This window comes from Anthonomus grandis, chromosome 22 (genome assembly GCF_022605725.1).
Source record: "Anthonomus grandis grandis chromosome 22, icAntGran1.3, whole genome shotgun sequence".
Lineage (NCBI taxonomy): Eukaryota > Metazoa > Arthropoda > Insecta > Coleoptera > Curculionidae > Anthonomus > Anthonomus grandis.
In genome coordinates, this window is record NC_065567.1 from 30,831,979 (window position 1) to 30,850,235 (window position 18,257).

The following is an 18,257-nucleotide window of genomic DNA, read 5'->3' on the forward strand; positions in this document are numbered from 1 at the left end:
TCCCATCACCTACAACACGAAAACACCGGGTTATAATGAGTTTCGACAAAAACTAAGGGATTTATAGCACTTTGAAATTGCGAAAAATCGATTTTCTTTAAACCCGATAATAGCTATAGAAACCCCTATCAGCGGCTTATTCCCATCACCTACATTACGAAAACACCGGGTTATAACGGAATTCGACCAGAACAAGTGGAATTATAGCACTTTGAAAATTCGGAAAAAAGTCAGTTTTCGACCCCGTTTTTGAGCCCAAAAATGGGCTACAAAAATGCGAGATCTCAGCTAATATGGGAGCTACGACCTTGCGGATAGTCTCGTTGGATTCAGAAGGACGAAACTAAGTCAAAACCGTTGGAATTTTCCAAATAGGACCCATAGAAGCCGAGATATGAACCTCCAAAGTTAGGGATTTTTCATTTTAAGGGTATACCCCCCCGTATCGAATTTTTCACCAAAAATTGATTTTTTTCGAATTTGAACTAACTATACCAGCGGCTTGTTTCCATCACCTACAACACGAAAACACCGGGTTATAATGAGTTTCGACAAAAACTAAGGGATTTATAGCACTTTGAAATTGCGAAAAATCGATTTTCTTTAAACCCGATAATAGCTATAGAAACCCCTATCAGCGGCTTATTCCCATCACCTACATTACGAAAACACCGGGTTATAACGGAATTCGACCAGAACAAGTGGAATTATAGCACTTTGAAAATTCGGAAAAAAGTCAGTTTTCGACCCCGTTTTTGAGCCCAAAAATGGGCTACAAAAATGCGAGATCTCAGCTAATATGGGAGCTACGACCTTGCGGATAGTCTCGTTGGATTCAGAAGGACGAAACTAAGTCAAAACCGTTGGAATTTTCCAAATAGGACCCATAGAAGCCGAGATATGGACCTCCAAAGTTAGGGATTTTTCATTTTAAGGGTATACCCCCACGTATCGAATTTTTCACCAAAAATTGATTTTTTTCCAATTTGAACTAACTATACCAGCGGCTTGTTCCCATCACCTACAACACGAAAACACCGGGTTATAATGAGTTTCGACAAAAACTAACGGATTTATAGCACTTTGAAATTGCGAAAAATCGATTTTCTTTAAACCCGATAATAGCTATAGAAACCCCTATCAGCGGCTTATTCCCATCACCTACATTACGAAAACACCGGGTTATAACGGAATTCGACCAGAACAAGTGGAATTATAGCACTTTGAAAATTCGGAAAAAAGTCAGTTTTCGACCCCGTTTTTGAGCCCAAAAATGGGCTACAAAAATGCGAGATCTCAGCTAATATGGGAGCTACGACCTTGCGGATGGTCTCGTTGGATTCAGAAGGACGAAACTAAGTCAAAACCGTTGGAATTTTCCAAATAGGACCCATAGAAGCCGAGATATGGACCTCCAAAGTTAGGGATTTTTCATTTTAAGGGTATACCCCCACGTATCGAATTTTTCACCAAAAATTGATTTTTTTCGAATTTGAACTAACTATACCAGCGTCTTGTTCCCATCACCTACAACACGAAAACACCGGGTTATAATGAGTTTCGACAAAAACTAAGGGATTTATAGCACTTTGAAATTGCGAAAAATCGATTTTCTTTAAACCCGATAATAGCTATAGAAACCCCTATCAGCGGCTTATTCCCATCACCTACATTACGAAAACACCGGGTTATAACGGAATTCGACCAGAACAAGTGGAATTATAGCACTTTGAAAATTCGGAAAAAAGTCAGTTTTCGACCCCGTTTTTGAGCCCAAAAATGGGCTACAAAAATGCGAGATCTCAGCTAAAATGGGAGCTACGACCTTGCGAATGGTCTCGTTGGATTCAGAAGGACGAAACTAAGTCAAAACCGTTGGAATTTTCCCAATAGGGCCCATAGAAGCCGAGATATGGACCTCCAAAGTTAGGGATTTTTCATTTTAAGGGTATACCCCCCCGTATCGAATTTTTCACCAAAAATTGATTTTTTTCGAATTTGAACTAACTATACCAGCGGCTTGTTCCCATCACCTACAACACAAAAACACCGGGTTATAATGAGTTTCGACAAAAACTAACGGATTTATAGCACTTTGAAATTGCGAAAAATCGATTTTCTTTAAACCCGATAATAGCTATAGAAACCCCTATCAGCGGCTTATTCCCATCACCTACATTACGAAAACACCGGGTTATAACGGAATTCGACCAGAACAAGTGGAATTATAGCACTTTGAAAATTCGGAAAAAAGTCAGTTTTCGACCCCGTTTTTGAGCCCAAAAATGGGCTACAAAAATGCGAGATCTCAGCTAATATGGGAGCTACGACCTTGCGGATGGTCTCGTTGGATTCAGAAGGACGAAACTAAGTCAAAACCGTTGGAATTTTCCAAATAGGACCCATAGAAGCCGAGATATGGACCTCCAAAGTTAGGGATTTTTCATTTTAAGGGTATACCCCCCCGTATCGAATTTTTCACCAAAAATTGATTTTTTTCCAATTTGAACTAACTATACCAGCGGCTTGTTCCCATCACCTACAACACGAAAACACCGGGTTATAATGAGTTTCGACAAAAACTAACGGATTTATAGCACTTTGAAATTGCGAAAAATCGATTTTCTTTAAACCCGATAATAGCTATAGAAACCCCTATCAGCGGCTTATTCCCATCACCTACATTACGAAAACACCGGGTTATAACGGAATTCGACCAGAACAAGTGGAATTATAGCACTTTGAAAATTCGGAAAAAAGTCAGTTTTCGACCCCGTTTTTGAGCCCAAAAATGGGCTACAAAAATGCGAGATCTCAGCTAATATGGGAGCTACGACCTTGCGGATGGTCTCGTTGGATTCAGAAGGACGAAACTAAGTCAAAACCGTTGGAATTTTCCAAATAGGACCCATAGAAGCCGAGATATGGACCTCCAAAGTTAGGGATTTTTCATTTTAAGGGTATACCCCCACGTATCGAATTTTTCACCAAAAATTGATTTTTTTCGAATTTGAACTAACTATACCAGCGTCTTGTTCCCATCACCTACAACACGAAAACACCGGGTTATAATGAGTTTCGACAAAAACTAAGGGATTTATAGCACTTTGAAATTGCGAAAAATCGATTTTCTTTAAACCCGATAATAGCTATAGAAACCCCTATCAGCGGCTTATTCCCATCACCTACATTACGAAAACACCGGGTTATAACGGAATTCGACCAGAACAAGTGGAATTATAGCACTTTGAAAATTCGGAAAAAAGTCAGTTTTCGACCCCGTTTTTGAGCCCAAAAATGGGCTACAAAAATGCGAGATCTCAGCTAATATGGGAGCTACGACCTTGCGAATGGTCTCGTTGGATTCAGAAGGACGAAACTAAGTCAAAACCGTTGGAATTTTCCCAATAGGGCCCATAGAAGCCGAGATATGGACCTCCAAAGTTAGGGATTTTTCATTTTAAGGGTATACCCCCCCGTATCGAATTTTTCACCAAAAATTGATTTTTTTCGAATTTGAACTAACTATACCAGCGGCTTGTTCCCATCACCTACAACACAAAAACACCGGGTTATAATGAGTTTCGACAAAAACTAACGGATTTATAGCACTTTGAAATTGCGAAAAATCGATTTTCTTTAAACCCGATAATAGCTATAGAAACCCCTATCAGCGGCTTATTCCCATCACCTACATTACGAAAACACCGGGTTATAACGGAATTCGACCAGAACAAGTGGAATTATAGCACTTTGAAAATTCGGAAAAAAGTCAGTTTTCGACCCCGTTTTTGAGCCCAAAAATGGGCTACAAAAATGCGAGATCTCAGCTAATATGGGAGCTACGACCTTGCGGATGGTCTCGTTGCATTCAGAAGGACAAAACTAAGTCAAAACCGTTGGAATTTTCCCAATAGGGCCCATAGAAGCCGAGATATGGACCTCCAAAGTTAGGGATTTTTCATTTTAAGGGTATACCCCCCCGTATCGAATTTTTCACCAAAAATTGATTTTTTTCGAATTTGAACTAACTATACCAGCGGCTTGTTCCCATCACCTACAACACGAAAACACCGGGTTATAATGAGTTTCGACAAAAACTAAGGGATTTATAGCACTTTGAAATTGCGAAAAATCGATTTTCTTTAAACCCGATAATAGCTATAGAAACCCCTATCAGCGGCTTATTCCCATCACCTACATTACGAAAACACCGGGTTATAACGGAATTCGACCAGAACAAGTGGAATTATAGCACTTTGAAAATTCGGAAAAAAGTCAGTTTTCGACCCCGTTTTTGAGCCCAAAAATGGGCTACAAAAATGCGAGATCTCAGCTAATATGGGAGCTACGACCTTGCGGATAGTCTCGTTGGATTCAGAAGGACGAAACTAAGTCAAAACCGTTGGAATCTTCCAAATAGGACCCATAGAAGCCGAGATATGAACCTCCAAAGTTAGGGATTTTTCATTTTAAGGGTATACCCCCCCGTATCGAATTTTTCACCAAAAATTGATTTTTTTCGAATTTGAACTAACTATACCAGCGGCTTGTTCCCATCACCTACAACACGAAAACACCGGGTTATAATGAGTTTCGACAAAAACTAACGGATTTATAGCACTTTGAAATTGCGAAAAATCGATTTTCTTTAAACCCGATAATAGCTATAGAAACCCCTATCAGCGGCTTATTCCCATCACCTACATTACGAAAACACCGGGTTATAACGGAATTCGACCAGAACAAGTGGAATTATAGCACTTTGAAAATTCGGAAAAAAGTCAGTTTTCGACCCCGTTTTTGAGCCCAAAAATGGGCTACAAAAATGCGAGATCTCAGCTAATATGGGAGCTACGACCTTGCGGATGGTCTCGTTGGATTCAGAAGGACGAAACTAAGTCAAAACCGTTGGAATTTTCCAAATAGGACCCATAGAAGCCGAGATATGGACCTCCAAAGTTAGGGATTTTTCATTTTAAGGGTATACCCCCCGTATCGAATTTTTCACCAAAAATTGATTTTTTTCGAATTTGAACTAACTATACCAGCGGCTTGTTCCCATCACCTACAACACAAAAACACCGGGTTATAATGAGTTTCGACAAAAACTAACGGATTTATAGCACTTTGAAATTGCGAAAAATCGATTTTCTTTAAACCCGATAATAGCTATAGAAACCCCTATCAGCGGCTTATTCCCATCACCTACATTACGAAAACACCGGGTTATAACGGAATTCGACCAGAACAAGTGGAATTATAGCACTTTGAAAATTCGGAAAAAAGTCAGTTTTCGACCCCGTTTTTGAGCCCAAAAATGGGCTACAAAAATGCGAGATCTCAGCTAATATGGGAGCTACGACCTTGCGGATGGTCTCGTTGGATTCAGAAGGACGAAACTAAGTCAAAACCGTTGGAATTTTCCAAATAGGACCCATAGAAGCCGAGATATGGACCTCCAAAGTTAGGGATTTTTCATTTTAAGGGTATACCCCCCCGTATCGAATTTTTCACCAAAAATTGATTTTTTTCGAATTTGAACTAACTATACCAGCGGCTTGTTCCCATCACCTACAACACGAAAACACCGGGTTATAATGTGTTTCGACAAAAACTAAGGGATTTATAGCACTTTGAAATTGCGAAAAATCGATTTTCTTTAAACCCGATAATAGCTATAGAAACCCCTATCAGCGGCTTATTCCCATCACCTACATTACGAAAACACCGGGTTATAACGGAATTCGACCAGAACAAGTGGAATTATAGCACTTTGAAAATTCGGAAAAAAGTCAGTTTTCGACCCCGTTTTTGAGCCCAAAAATGGGCTACAAAAATGCGAGATCTCAGCTAATATGGGAGCTACGACCTTGCGGATGGTCTCGTTGCATTCAGAAGGACAAAACTAAGTCAAAACCGTTGGAATTTTCCCAATAGGGCCCATAGAAGCCGAGATATGGACCTCCAAAGTTAGGGATTTTTCATTTTAAGGGTATACCCCCCCGTATCGAATTTTTCACCAAAAATTGATTTTTTTCGAATTTGAACTAACTATACCAGCGGCTTGTTCCCATCACCTACAACACGAAAACACCGGGTTATAATGAGTTTCGACAAAAACTAAGGGATTTATAGCACTTTGAAATTGCGAAAAATCGATTTTCTTTAAACCCGATAATAGCTATAGAAACCCCTATCAGCGGCTTATTCCCATCACCTACATTACGAAAACACCGGGTTATAACGGAATTCGACCAGAACAAGTGGAATTATAGCACTTTGAAAATTCGGAAAAAAGTCAGTTTTCGACCCCGTTTTTGAGCCCAAAAATGGGCTACAAAAATGCGAGATCTCAGCTAATATGGGAGCTACGACCTTGCGGATGGTCTCGTTGGATTCAGAAGGACGAAACTAAGTCAAAACCGTTGGAATTTTCCAAATAGGACCCATAGAAGCCGAGATATGGACCTCCAAAGTTAGGGATTTTTCATTTTAAGGGTATACCCCCCCGTATCGAATTTTTCACCAAAAATTGATTTTTTTCGAATTTGAACTAACTATACCAGCGGCTTGTTCCCATCACCTACAACACGAAAACACCGGGTTATAATGTGTTTCGACAAAAACTAAGGGATTTATAGCACTTTGAAAATTCGGAAAAAAGTCAGTTTTCGACCCCGTTTTTGAGCCCAAAAATGGGCTACAAAAATGCGAGATCTCAGCTACTATGGGAGCTACGACCTTGCGGATGGTCTCGTTGGATTCAGAAGGACGAAACTAAGTCAAAACCGTTGGAATTTTCCAAATAGGACCCATAGAAGCCGAGATATGGACCTCCAAAGTTAGGGATTTTTCATTTTAAGGGTATACCCCCCCGTATCGAATTTTTCACCAAAAATTGATTTTTTTCGAATTTGAACTAACTATACCAGCGGCTTGTTCCCATCACCTACAACACGAAAACACCGGGTTATAATGTGTTTCGACAAAAACTAAGGGATTTATAGCACTTTGAAATTGCGAAAAATCGATTTTCTTTAAACCCGATAATAGCTATAGAAACCCCTATCAGCGGCTTATTCCCATCACCTACATTACGAAAACACCGGGTTATAACGGAATTCGACCAGAACAAGTGGAATTATAGCACTTTGAAAATTCGGAAAAAAGTCAGTTTTCGACCCCGTTTTTGAGCCCAAAAATGGGCTACAAAAATGCGAGATCTCAGCTAATATGGGAGCTACGACCTTGCGGATGGTCTCGTTGCATTCAGAAGGACAAAACTAAGTCAAAACCGTTGGAATTTTCCCAATAGGGCCCATAGAAGCCGAGATATGGACCTCCAAAGTTAGGGATTTTTCATTTTAAGGGTATACCCCCCCGTATCGAATTTTTCACCAAAAATTGATTTTTTTCGAATTTGAACTAACTATACCAGCGGCTTGTTCCCATCACCTACAACACGAAAACACCGGGTTATAATGAGTTTCGACAAAAACTAAGGGATTTATAGCACTTTGAAATTGCGAAAAATCGATTTTCTTTAAACCCGATAATAGCTATAGAAACCCCTATCAGCGGCTTATTCCCATCACCTACATTACGAAAACACCGGGTTATAACGGAATTCGACCAGAACAAGTGGAATTATAGCACTTTGAAAATTCGGAAAAAAGTCAGTTTTCGACCCCGTTTTTGAGCCCAAAAATGGGCTACAAAAATGCGAGATCTCAGCTAATATGGGAGCTACGACCTTGCGGATGGTCTCGTTGGATTCAGAAGGACGAAACTAAGTCAAAACCGTTGGAATTTTCCAAATAGGACCCATAGAAGCCGAGATATGGACCTCCAAAGTTAGGGATTTTTCATTTTAAGGGTATACCCCCCCGTATCGAATTTTTCACCAAAAATTGATTTTTTTCGAATTTGAACTAACTATACCAGCGGCTTGTTCCCATCACCTACAACACGAAAACACCGGGTTATAATGTGTTTCGACAAAAACTAAGGGATTTATAGCACTTTGAAAATTCGGAAAAAAGTCAGTTTTCGACCCCGTTTTTGAGCCCAAAAATGGGCTACAAAAATGCGAGATCTCAGCTACTATGGGAGCTACGACCTTGCGGATGGTCTCGTTGGATTCAGAAGGACGAAACTAAGTCAAAACCGTTGGAATTTTCCAAATAGGACCCATAGAAGCCGAGATATGGACCTCCAAAGTTAGGGATTTTTCATTTTAAGGGTATACCCCCCCGTATCGAATTTTTCACCAAAAATTGATTTTTTTCGAATTTGAACTAACTATACCAGCGGCTTGTTCCCATCACCTACAACACGAAAACACCGGGTTATAATGTGTTTCGACAAAAACTAAGGGATTTATAGCACTTTGAAATTGCGAAAAATCGATTTTCTTTAAACCCGATAATAGCTATAGAAACCCCTATCAGCGGCTTATTCCCATCACCTACATTACGAAAACACCGGGTTATAACGGAATTCGACCAGAACAAGTGGAATTATAGCACTTTGAAAATTCGGAAAAAAGTCAGTTTTCGACCCCGTTTTTGAGCCCAAAAATGGGCTACAAAAATGCGAGATCTCAGCTAATATGGGAGCTACGACCTTGCGGATGGTCTCGTTGGATTCAGAAGGACGAAACTAAGTCAAAACCGTTGGAATTTTCCCAATAGGGCCCATAGAAGCCGAGATATGGACCTCCAAAGTTAGGGATTTTTCATTTTAAGGGTATACCCCCCCGTATCGAATTTTTCACCAAAAATTGATTTTTTTCGAATTTGAACTAACTATACCAGCGGCTTGTTCCCATCACCTACAATACGAAAACACCGGGTTATAATGAGTTTCGACAAAAACTAAGGGATTTATAGCACTTTGAAATTGCGAAAAATCGATTTTCTTTAAACCCGATAATAGCTATAGAAACCCCTATCAGCGGCTTATTCCCATCACCTACATTACGAAAACACCGGGTTATAACGGAATTCGACCAGAACAAGTGGAATTATAGCACTTTGAAAATTCGGAAAAAAGTCAGTTTTCGACCCCGTTTTTGAGCCCAAAAATGGGCTACAAAAATGCGAGATCTCAGCTAATATGGGAGCTACGACCTTGCGGATGGTCTCGTTGGATTCAGAAGGACGAAACTAAGTCAAAACCGTTGGAATTTTCCAAATAGGACCCATAGAAGCCGAGATATGGACCTCCAAAGTTAGGGATTTTTCATTTTAAGGGTATACCCCCCCGTATCGAATTTTTCACCAAAAATTGATTTTTTTCGAATTTGAACTAACTATACCAGCGGCTTGTTCCCATCACCTACAACACGAAAACACCGGGTTATAATGTGTTTCGACAAAAACTAAGGGATTTATAGCACTTTGAAATTGCGAAAAATCGATTTTCTTTAAACCCGATAATAGCTATAGAAACCCCTATCAGCGGCTTATTCCCATCACCTACATTACGAAAACACCGGGTTATAACGGAATTCGACCAGAACAAGTGGAATTATAGCATTTTGAAAATTCGGAAAAAAGTCAGTTTTCGACCCCGTTTTTGAGCCCAAAAATGGGCTACAAAAATGCGAGATCTCAGCTAATATGGGAGCTACGACCTTGCGGATGGTCTCGTTGGATTCAGAAGGACGAAACTAAGTCAAAACCGTTGGAATTTTCCAAATAGGACCCATAGAAGCCGAGATATGGACCTCCAAAGTTAGGGATTTTTCATTTTAAGGGTATACCCCCCCGTATCGAATTTTTCACCAAAAATTGATTTTTTTCGAATTTGAACTAACTATACCAGCGGCTTGTTCCCATCACCTACAACACGAAAACACCGGGTTATAATGTGTTTCGACAAAAACTAAGGGATTTATAGCACTTTGAAAATTCGGAAAAAAGTCAGTTTTCGACCCCGTTTTTGAGCCCAAAAATGGGCTACAAAAATGCGAGATCTCAGCTACTATGGGAGCTACGACCTTGCGGATGGTCTCGTTGGATTCAGAAGGACGAAACTAAGTCAAAACCGTTGGAATTTTCCAAATAGGACCCATAGAAGCCGAGATATGGACCTCCAAAGTTAGGGATTTTTCATTTTAAGGGTATACCCCCCCGTATCGAATTTTTCACCAAAAATTGATTTTTTTCGAATTTGAACTAACTATACCAGCGGCTTGTTCCCATCACCTACAACACGAAAACACCGGGTTATAATGTGTTTCGACAAAAACTAAGGGATTTATAGCACTTTGAAATTGCGAAAAATCGATTTTCTTTAAACCCGATAATAGCTATAGAAACCCCTATCAGCGGCTTATTCCCATCACCTACATTACGAAAACACCGGGTTATAACGGAATTCGACCAGAACAAGTGGAATTATAGCACTTTGAAAATTCGGAAAAAAGTCAGTTTTCGACCCCGTTTTTGAGCCCAAAAATGGGCTACAAAAATGCGAGATCTCAGCTAATATGGGAGCTACGACCTTGCGGATGGTCTCGTTGGATTCAGAAGGACGAAACTAAGTCAAAACCGTTGGAATTTTCCCAATAGGGCCCATAGAAGCCGAGATATGGACCTCCAAAGTTAGGGATTTTTCATTTTAAGGGTATACCCCCCCGTATCGAATTTTTCACCAAAAATTGATTTTTTTCGAATTTGAACTAACTATACCAGCGGCTTGTTCCCATCACCTACAATACGAAAACACCGGGTTATAATGAGTTTCGACAAAAACTAAGGGATTTATAGCACTTTGAAATTGCGAAAAATCGATTTTCTTTAAACCCGATAATAGCTATAGAAACCCCTATCAGCGGCTTATTCCCATCACCTACATTACGAAAACACCGGGTTATAACGGAATTCGACCAGAACAAGTGGAATTATAGCACTTTGAAAATTCGGAAAAAAGTCAGTTTTCGACCCCGTTTTTGAGCCCAAAAATGGGCTACAAAAATGCGAGATCTCAGCTAATATGGGAGCTACGACCTTGCGGATGGTCTCGTTGGATTCAGAAGGACGAAACTAAGTCAAAACCGTTGGAATTTTCCAAATAGGACCCATAGAAGCCGAGATATGGACCTCCAAAGTTAGGGATTTTTCATTTTAAGGGTATACCCCCCCGTATCGAATTTTTCACCAAAAATTGATTTTTTTCGAATTTGAACTAACTATACCAGCGGCTTGTTCCCATCACCTACAACACGAAAACACCGGGTTATAATGTGTTTCGACAAAAACTAAGGGATTTATAGCACTTTGAAATTGCGAAAAATCGATTTTCTTTAAACCCGATAATAGCTATAGAAACCCCTATCAGCGGCTTATTCCCATCACCTACATTACGAAAACACTCTCACGAGATGTGTTTCGACCAGAACAAGTGGAATTATAGCATTTTGAAAATTCGGAAAAAAGTCAGTTTTCGACCCCGTTTTTGAGCCCAAAAATGGGCTACAAAAATGCGAGATCTCAGCTAATATGGGAGCTACGACCTTGCGGATGGTCTCGTTGGATTCAGAAGGACGAAACTAAGTCAAAACCGTTGGAATTTTCCAAATAGGACCCATAGAAGCCGAGATATGGACCTCCAAAGTTAGGGATTTTTCATTTTAAGGGTATACCCCCCCGTATCGAATTTTTCACCAAAAATTGATTTTTTTCGAATTTGAACTAACTATACCAGCGGCTTGTTCCCATCACCTACAACACGAAAACACCGGGTTATAATGTGTTTCGACAAAAACTAAGGGATTTATAGCACTTTGAAAATTCGGAAAAAAGTCAGTTTTCGACCCCGTTTTTGAGCCCAAAAATGGGCTACAAAAATGCGAGATCTCAGCTAATATGGGAGCTACGACCTTGCGGATGGTCTCGTTGGATTCAGAAGGACGAAACTAAGTCAAAACCGTTGGAATTTTCCAAATAGGACCCATAGAAGCCGAGATATGGACCTCCAAAGTTAGGGATTTTTCATTTTAAGGGTATACCCCCCCGTATCGAATTTTTCACCAAAAATTGATTTTTTTCGAATTTGAACTAACTATACCAGCGGCTTGTTCCCATCACCTACAACACGAAAACACCGGGTTATAATGTGTTTCGACAAAAACTAAGGGATTTATAGCACTTTGAAATTGCGAAAAATCGATTTTCTTTAAACCCGATAATAGCTATAGAAACCCCTATCAGCGGCTTATTCCCATCACCTACATTACGAAAACACCGGGTTATAACGGAATTCGACCAGAACAAGTGGAATTATAGCACTTTGAAAATTCGGAAAAAAGTCAGTTTTCGACCCCGTTTTTGAGCCCAAAAATGGGCTACAAAAATGCGAGATCTCAGCTAATATGGGAGCTACGACCTTGCGGATGGTCTCGTTGGATTCAGAAGGACGAAACTAAGTCAAAACCGTTGGAATTTTCCCAATAGGGCCCATAGAAGCCGAGATATGGACCTCCAAAGTTAGGGATTTTTCATTTTAAGGGTATACCCCCCCGTATCGAATTTTTCACCAAAAATTGATTTTTTTCGAATTTGAACTAACTATACCAGCGGCTTGTTCCCATCACCTACAACACGAAAACACCGGGTTATAATGAGTTTCGACAAAAACTAACGGATTTATAGCACTTTGAAATTGCGAAAAATCGATTTTCTTTAAACCCGATAATAGCTATAGAAACCCCTATCAGCGGCTTATTCCCATCACCTACATTACGAAAACACCGGGTTATAACGGAATTCGACCAGAACAAGTGGAATTATAGCACTTTGAAAATTCGGAAAAAAGTCAGTTTTCGACCCCGTTTTTGAGCCCAAAAATGGGCTACAAAAATGCGAGATCTCAGCTAATATGGGAGCTACGACCTTGCGGATGGTCTCGTTGGATTCAGAAGGACGAAACTAAGTCAAAACCGTTGGAATTTTCCCAATAGGGCCCATAGAAGCCGAGATATGGACCTCCAAAGTTAGGGATTTTTCATTTTAAGGGTATACCCCCCCGTATCGAATTTTTCACCAAAAATTGATTTTTTTCGAATTTGAACTAACTATACCAGCGGCTTGTTCTCATCACCTACAACACGAAAACACCGGGTTATAATGAGTTTCGACAAAAACTAAGGGATTTATAGCACTTTGAAATTGCGAAAAATCGATTTTCTTTAAACCCGATAATAGCTATAGAAACCCCTATCAGCGGCTTATTCCCATCACCTACATTACGAAAACACCGGGTTATAACGGAATTCGACCAGAACAAGTGGAATTATAGCACTTTGAAAAATCGGAAAAAAGTCAGTTTTCGACCCCGTTTTTGAGCCCAAAAATGGGCTACAAAAATGCGAGATCTCAGCTAATATGGGAGCTACGACCTTGCGGATGGTCTCGTTGGATTCAGAAGGACGAAACTAAGTCAAAACCGTTGGAATTTTCCAAATAGGACCCATAGAAGCCGAGATATGGACCTCCAAATTTAGGGATTTTTCATTTTAAGGGTATACCCCCCCGTATCGAATTTTTCACCAAAAATTGATTTTTTTCGAATTTGAACTAACTATACCAGCGGCTTGTTCTCATCACCTACAACACGAAAACACCGGGTTATAATGAGTTTCGACAAAAACTAAGGGATTTATAGCACTTTGAAATTGCGAAAAATCGATTTTCTTTAAACCCGATAATAGCTATAGAAACCCCTATCAGCGGCTTATTCCCATCACCTACATTACGAAAACACCGGGTTATAACGGAATTCGACCAGAACAAGTGGAATTATAGCACTTTGAAAAATCGGAAAAAAGTCAGTTTTCGACCCCGTTTTTGAGCCCAAAAATGGGCTACAAAAATGCGAGATCTCAGCTAATATGGGAGCTACGACCTTGCGGATGGTCTCGTTGGATTCAGAAGGACGAAACTAAGTCAAAACCGTTGGAATTTTCCAAATAGGGCCCATAGAAGCCGAGATATGAACCTCCAAAGTTAGGGATTTTTCATTTTAAGGGTATACCCCCCCGTATCGAATTTTTCACCAAAAATTGATTTTTTTCGAATTTGAACTAACTATACCAGCGGCTTGTTCCCATCACCTACAACACGAAAACACCGGGTTATAATGAGTTTCGACAAAAACTAAGGGATTTATAGCACTTTGAAATTGCGAAAAATCGATTTTCTTTAAACCCGATAATAGCTATAGAAACCCCTATCAGCGGCTTATTCCCATCACCTACATTACGAAAACACCGGGTTATAACGGAATTCGACCAGAACAAGTGGAATTATAGCACTTTGAAAAATCGGAAAAAAGTCAGTTTTCGACCGCGTTTTTGAGCCCAAAAATGGGCTACAAAAATGCGAGATCTCAGCTAATATGGGAGCTACGACCTTGCGGATGGTTTCGTTGGATTCAGAAGGACGAAACTAAGTCAAAACCGTTGGAATTTTCCCAATAGGGCCCATAGAAGCCGAGATATGGACCTCCAAAGTTAGGGATTTTTCATTTTAAGGGTATACCCCCCCGTATCGAATTTTTTACCAAAAATTGATTTTTTTCGAATTTGAACTAACTATACCAGCGGCTTATTCCCATCACCTACATTACGAAAACACCGGGTTATAACGGAATTCGACCAGAACAAGTGGAATTATAGCACTTTGAAAATTCGGAAAAAAGTCAGTTTTCGACCCCGTTTTTGAGCCCAAAAATGGGCTACAAAATTGCGAGATCTCAGCTAATATGGGAGCTACGACCTTGCGGATGGTCTCGTTGGATTCAGAAGGACGAAACTAAGTCAAAACCGTTGGAATTTTCCCAATAGGGCCCATAGAAGCCGAGATATGGACCTCCAAAGTTAGGGATTTTTCATTTTAAGGGTATACCCCCCGTATCGAATTTTTCACCAAAAATTGATTTTTTTCGAATTTGAACTAACTATACCAGCGGCTTGTTCCCATCACCTACAACACGAAAACACCGGGTTATAATGTGTTTCGACAAAAACTAAGGGATTTATAGCACTTTGAAATTGCGAAAAATCGATTTTCTTTAAACCCGATAATAGCTATAGAAACCCCTATCAGCGGCTTATTCCCATCACCTACATTACGAAAACACCGGGTTATAACGGAATTCGACCAGAACAAGTGGAATTATAGCACTTTGAAAAATCGGAAAAAAGTCAGTTTTCGACCCCGTTTTTGAGCCCAAAAATGGGCTACAAAAATGCGAGATCTCAGCTAATATGGGAGCTACGACCTTGCGGATGGTCTCGTTGGATTCAGAAGGACGAAACTAAGTCAAAACCGTTGGAATTTTCCAAATAGGGCCCATAGAAGCCGAGATATGAACCTCCAAAGTTAGGGATTTTTCATTTTAAGGGTATACCCCCCCGTATCGAATTTTTCACCAAAAATTGATTTTTTTCGAATTTGAACTAACTATACCAGCGGCTTGTTCCCATCACCTACAACACGAAAACACCGGGTTATAATGAGTTTCGACAAAAACTAAGGGATTTATAGCACTTTGAAATTGCGAAAAATCGATTTTCTTTAAACCCGATAATAGCTATAGAAACCCCTATCAGCGGCTTATTCCCATCACCTACATTACGAAAACACCGGGTTATAACGGAATTCGACCAGAACAAGTGGAATTATAGCACTTTGAAAAATCGGAAAAAAGTCAGTTTTCGACCCCGTTTTTGAGCCCAAAAATGGGCTACAAAAATGCGAGATCTCAGCTAATATGGGAGCTACGACCTTGCGGATGGTCTCGTTGGATTCAGAAGGACGAAACTAAGTCAAAACCGTTGGAATTTTCCCAATAGGGCCCATAGAAGCCGAGATATGGACCTCCAAAGTTAGGGATTTTTCATTTTAAGGGTATACCCCCCCGTATCGAATTTTTCACCAAAAATTGATTTTTTTCGAATTTGAACTAACTATACCAGCGGCTTGTTCTCATCACCTACAACACGAAAACACCGGGTTATAATGAGTTTCGACAAAAACTAAGGGATTTATAGCACTTTGAAATTGCGAAAAATCGATTTTCTTTAAACCCGATAATAGCTATAGAAACCCCTATCAGCGGCTTATTCCCATCACCTACATTACGAAAACACCGGGTTATAACGGAATTCGACCAGAACAAGTGGAATTATAGCACTTTGAAAAATCGGAAAAAAGTCAGTTTTCGACCCCGTTTTTGAGCCTAAAAATGGGCTACAAAAATGCGAGATCTCAGCTAATATGGGAGCTACGACCTTGCGGATGGTCTCGTTGGATTCAGAAGGACGAAACTAAGTCAAAACCGTTGGAATTTTCCAAATAGGACCCATAGAAGCCGAGATATGAACCTCCAAAGTTAGGGATTTTTCATTTTAAGGGTATACCCCCCCGTATCGAATTTTTCACCAAAAATTGATTTTTTTCGAATTTGAACTAACTATACCAGCGGCTTGTTCCCATCACCTACAACACGAAAACACCGGGTTATAATGAGTTTCGAGAAAAACTAAGGGAGTTATAGCACTTTGAAAATGCGAAAAATCGATTTTCTTTAAACCCGAAAATAGCTATAGAAACCCCTATCAGCGGCTTATTCCCATGACCTACATTACGAAAACACCGGGTTATAACGGAATTTGACCAGAACAAGTGGAATTATAGCACTTTGAAAAATCGGATAGTCAGTTTTCGACCCCGTTTTTGAGCCCAAAAATGGGCTACAAAAATGCGAGATCTCAGCTAATATGGGAGCTACGACCTTGCGGATGGTCTCGTTGGATTCAGAAGGACGAAACTAAGTCAAAACCGTTGGAATTTTCCAAATAGGACCCATAGAAGCCGAGATATCGGCCTTTAAAATTTGGCATTTTTCATTTTTCCGTATCGAATCCGTTTCAGCTCGTTGAACATTGATGAACAAAAAGTCATTTTTCGATCTCTTAGTTATCAGAGTCGCATTTTCTTTTAGCCACTTTTATAATGTTATAATTCCAATTAGGTCAGATTAACAGTTTCCGAGATATAACCTTTGTATATATTTATAGTGGTTGATCTAGTATCAAATTTCAAATAAATGAACATGCAATACTTAACATTCAAAACAAAAACAAATAAGAGTTCATGGTTTAAAATTTTATATTTATAGATAATTCATTTTAAAAATGGAGGACCGAACTAAGAAGTGGACGGATAAACAGGAACAAAACCAACTATGCCAAGCCGAAGAGGGTTCGGCAGCAACTCCAATAAAAGTTTTCAAGAAAAGATGGGCGATTCTCGCCATATACGTTTTGTATTCCGCAGCAAATTCCTTTCAGTGGATGGAATATTCGATTATTGCCAACGTAGTTATGAGGTTTTATAAGGTCAGTCCTGCCCAAGTTGATTGGACCTCCATTATTTATATGTTGATATATCCGATTATTGTTGTGCCCGTATCGTACTTTATTGAAAAGAAGGTAAGCCAAATAATATACGACGACTTATTTCACGTTGAGTCAATTTACTTTAAGGTCTTTTACATTAATATAGATGGTCAGTTAAATATTTGCAGGGTTTAAGATTTGCAGCATTATGTGGTGGTATAGGGACAGCAGTAGCAGCTTTGGTAAAAGTGTTTTCAATCCACGAAAGTCTCTTTTGGGTCGTCATATTAGGTCAAGGAATTGGATCAACTGCACAGGTCTTCGTTATGTGTCTACCTTCCAAGATTGCTACTGTTTGGTTTAAACCCTCAGAGGTATGAAAATTGTTAATCATTAACTTAAACGTTTTTAAATGTACAAATGTAAATTGGTATTCTTTGTAACAAAAATTATTTAACTGTGTCAAGTGTTGACGTGGTTTCAGTTGAATTTTCAGTTGGATTTTAAATTTCAACTGATTTTTCGCTACTTTATCATGAAGAGAGAAGCGGGCCAGTTGGTTTAACCAGTGCCAAAAAAAAAATTACAAACAGTTTATTTTAACATTAATTGAATTGTTTTTAATAAATGTTTTTACCATTTCTATTTTTTTTAAGGTATCAACCGCATGCGCCTTAGCGGTATTTGGTACCCAGTTAGGTTTTGCATTGGGTTTCGTAGTGCCGTCAACCATAGTGAGAAACCATGAAAGTTTGAACCAGATTGGGTGCGATTTAAAATTATTATGTCTGGTTCTGACCATTTATATGGTGCCTGTGGTCCTAGGCATTATATTTTGTGAGTT

General features: G+C 39.5%; 1 protein-coding gene across 1 annotated transcript in view; it reads left to right on the forward strand.

Annotated features, from left to right (window-relative positions):
• LOC126748412 (uncharacterized MFS-type transporter C09D4.1-like) overlaps positions 1–18,257 on the forward strand; it is a 33,085-nt gene that overhangs the window by 11,100 nt on the left and 3,728 nt on the right. The window contains exons 2-4 of the mRNA XM_050457646.1: positions 17,194–17,506; positions 17,602–17,787; positions 18,070–18,250. Of these exons, the coding sequence (XP_050313603.1) occupies positions 17,210–17,506; positions 17,602–17,787; positions 18,070–18,250 (664 nt within the window). The 5' untranslated portion in view covers positions 17,194–17,209. The remainder of the gene's footprint in view (positions 1–17,193; positions 17,507–17,601; positions 17,788–18,069; positions 18,251–18,257) is intronic.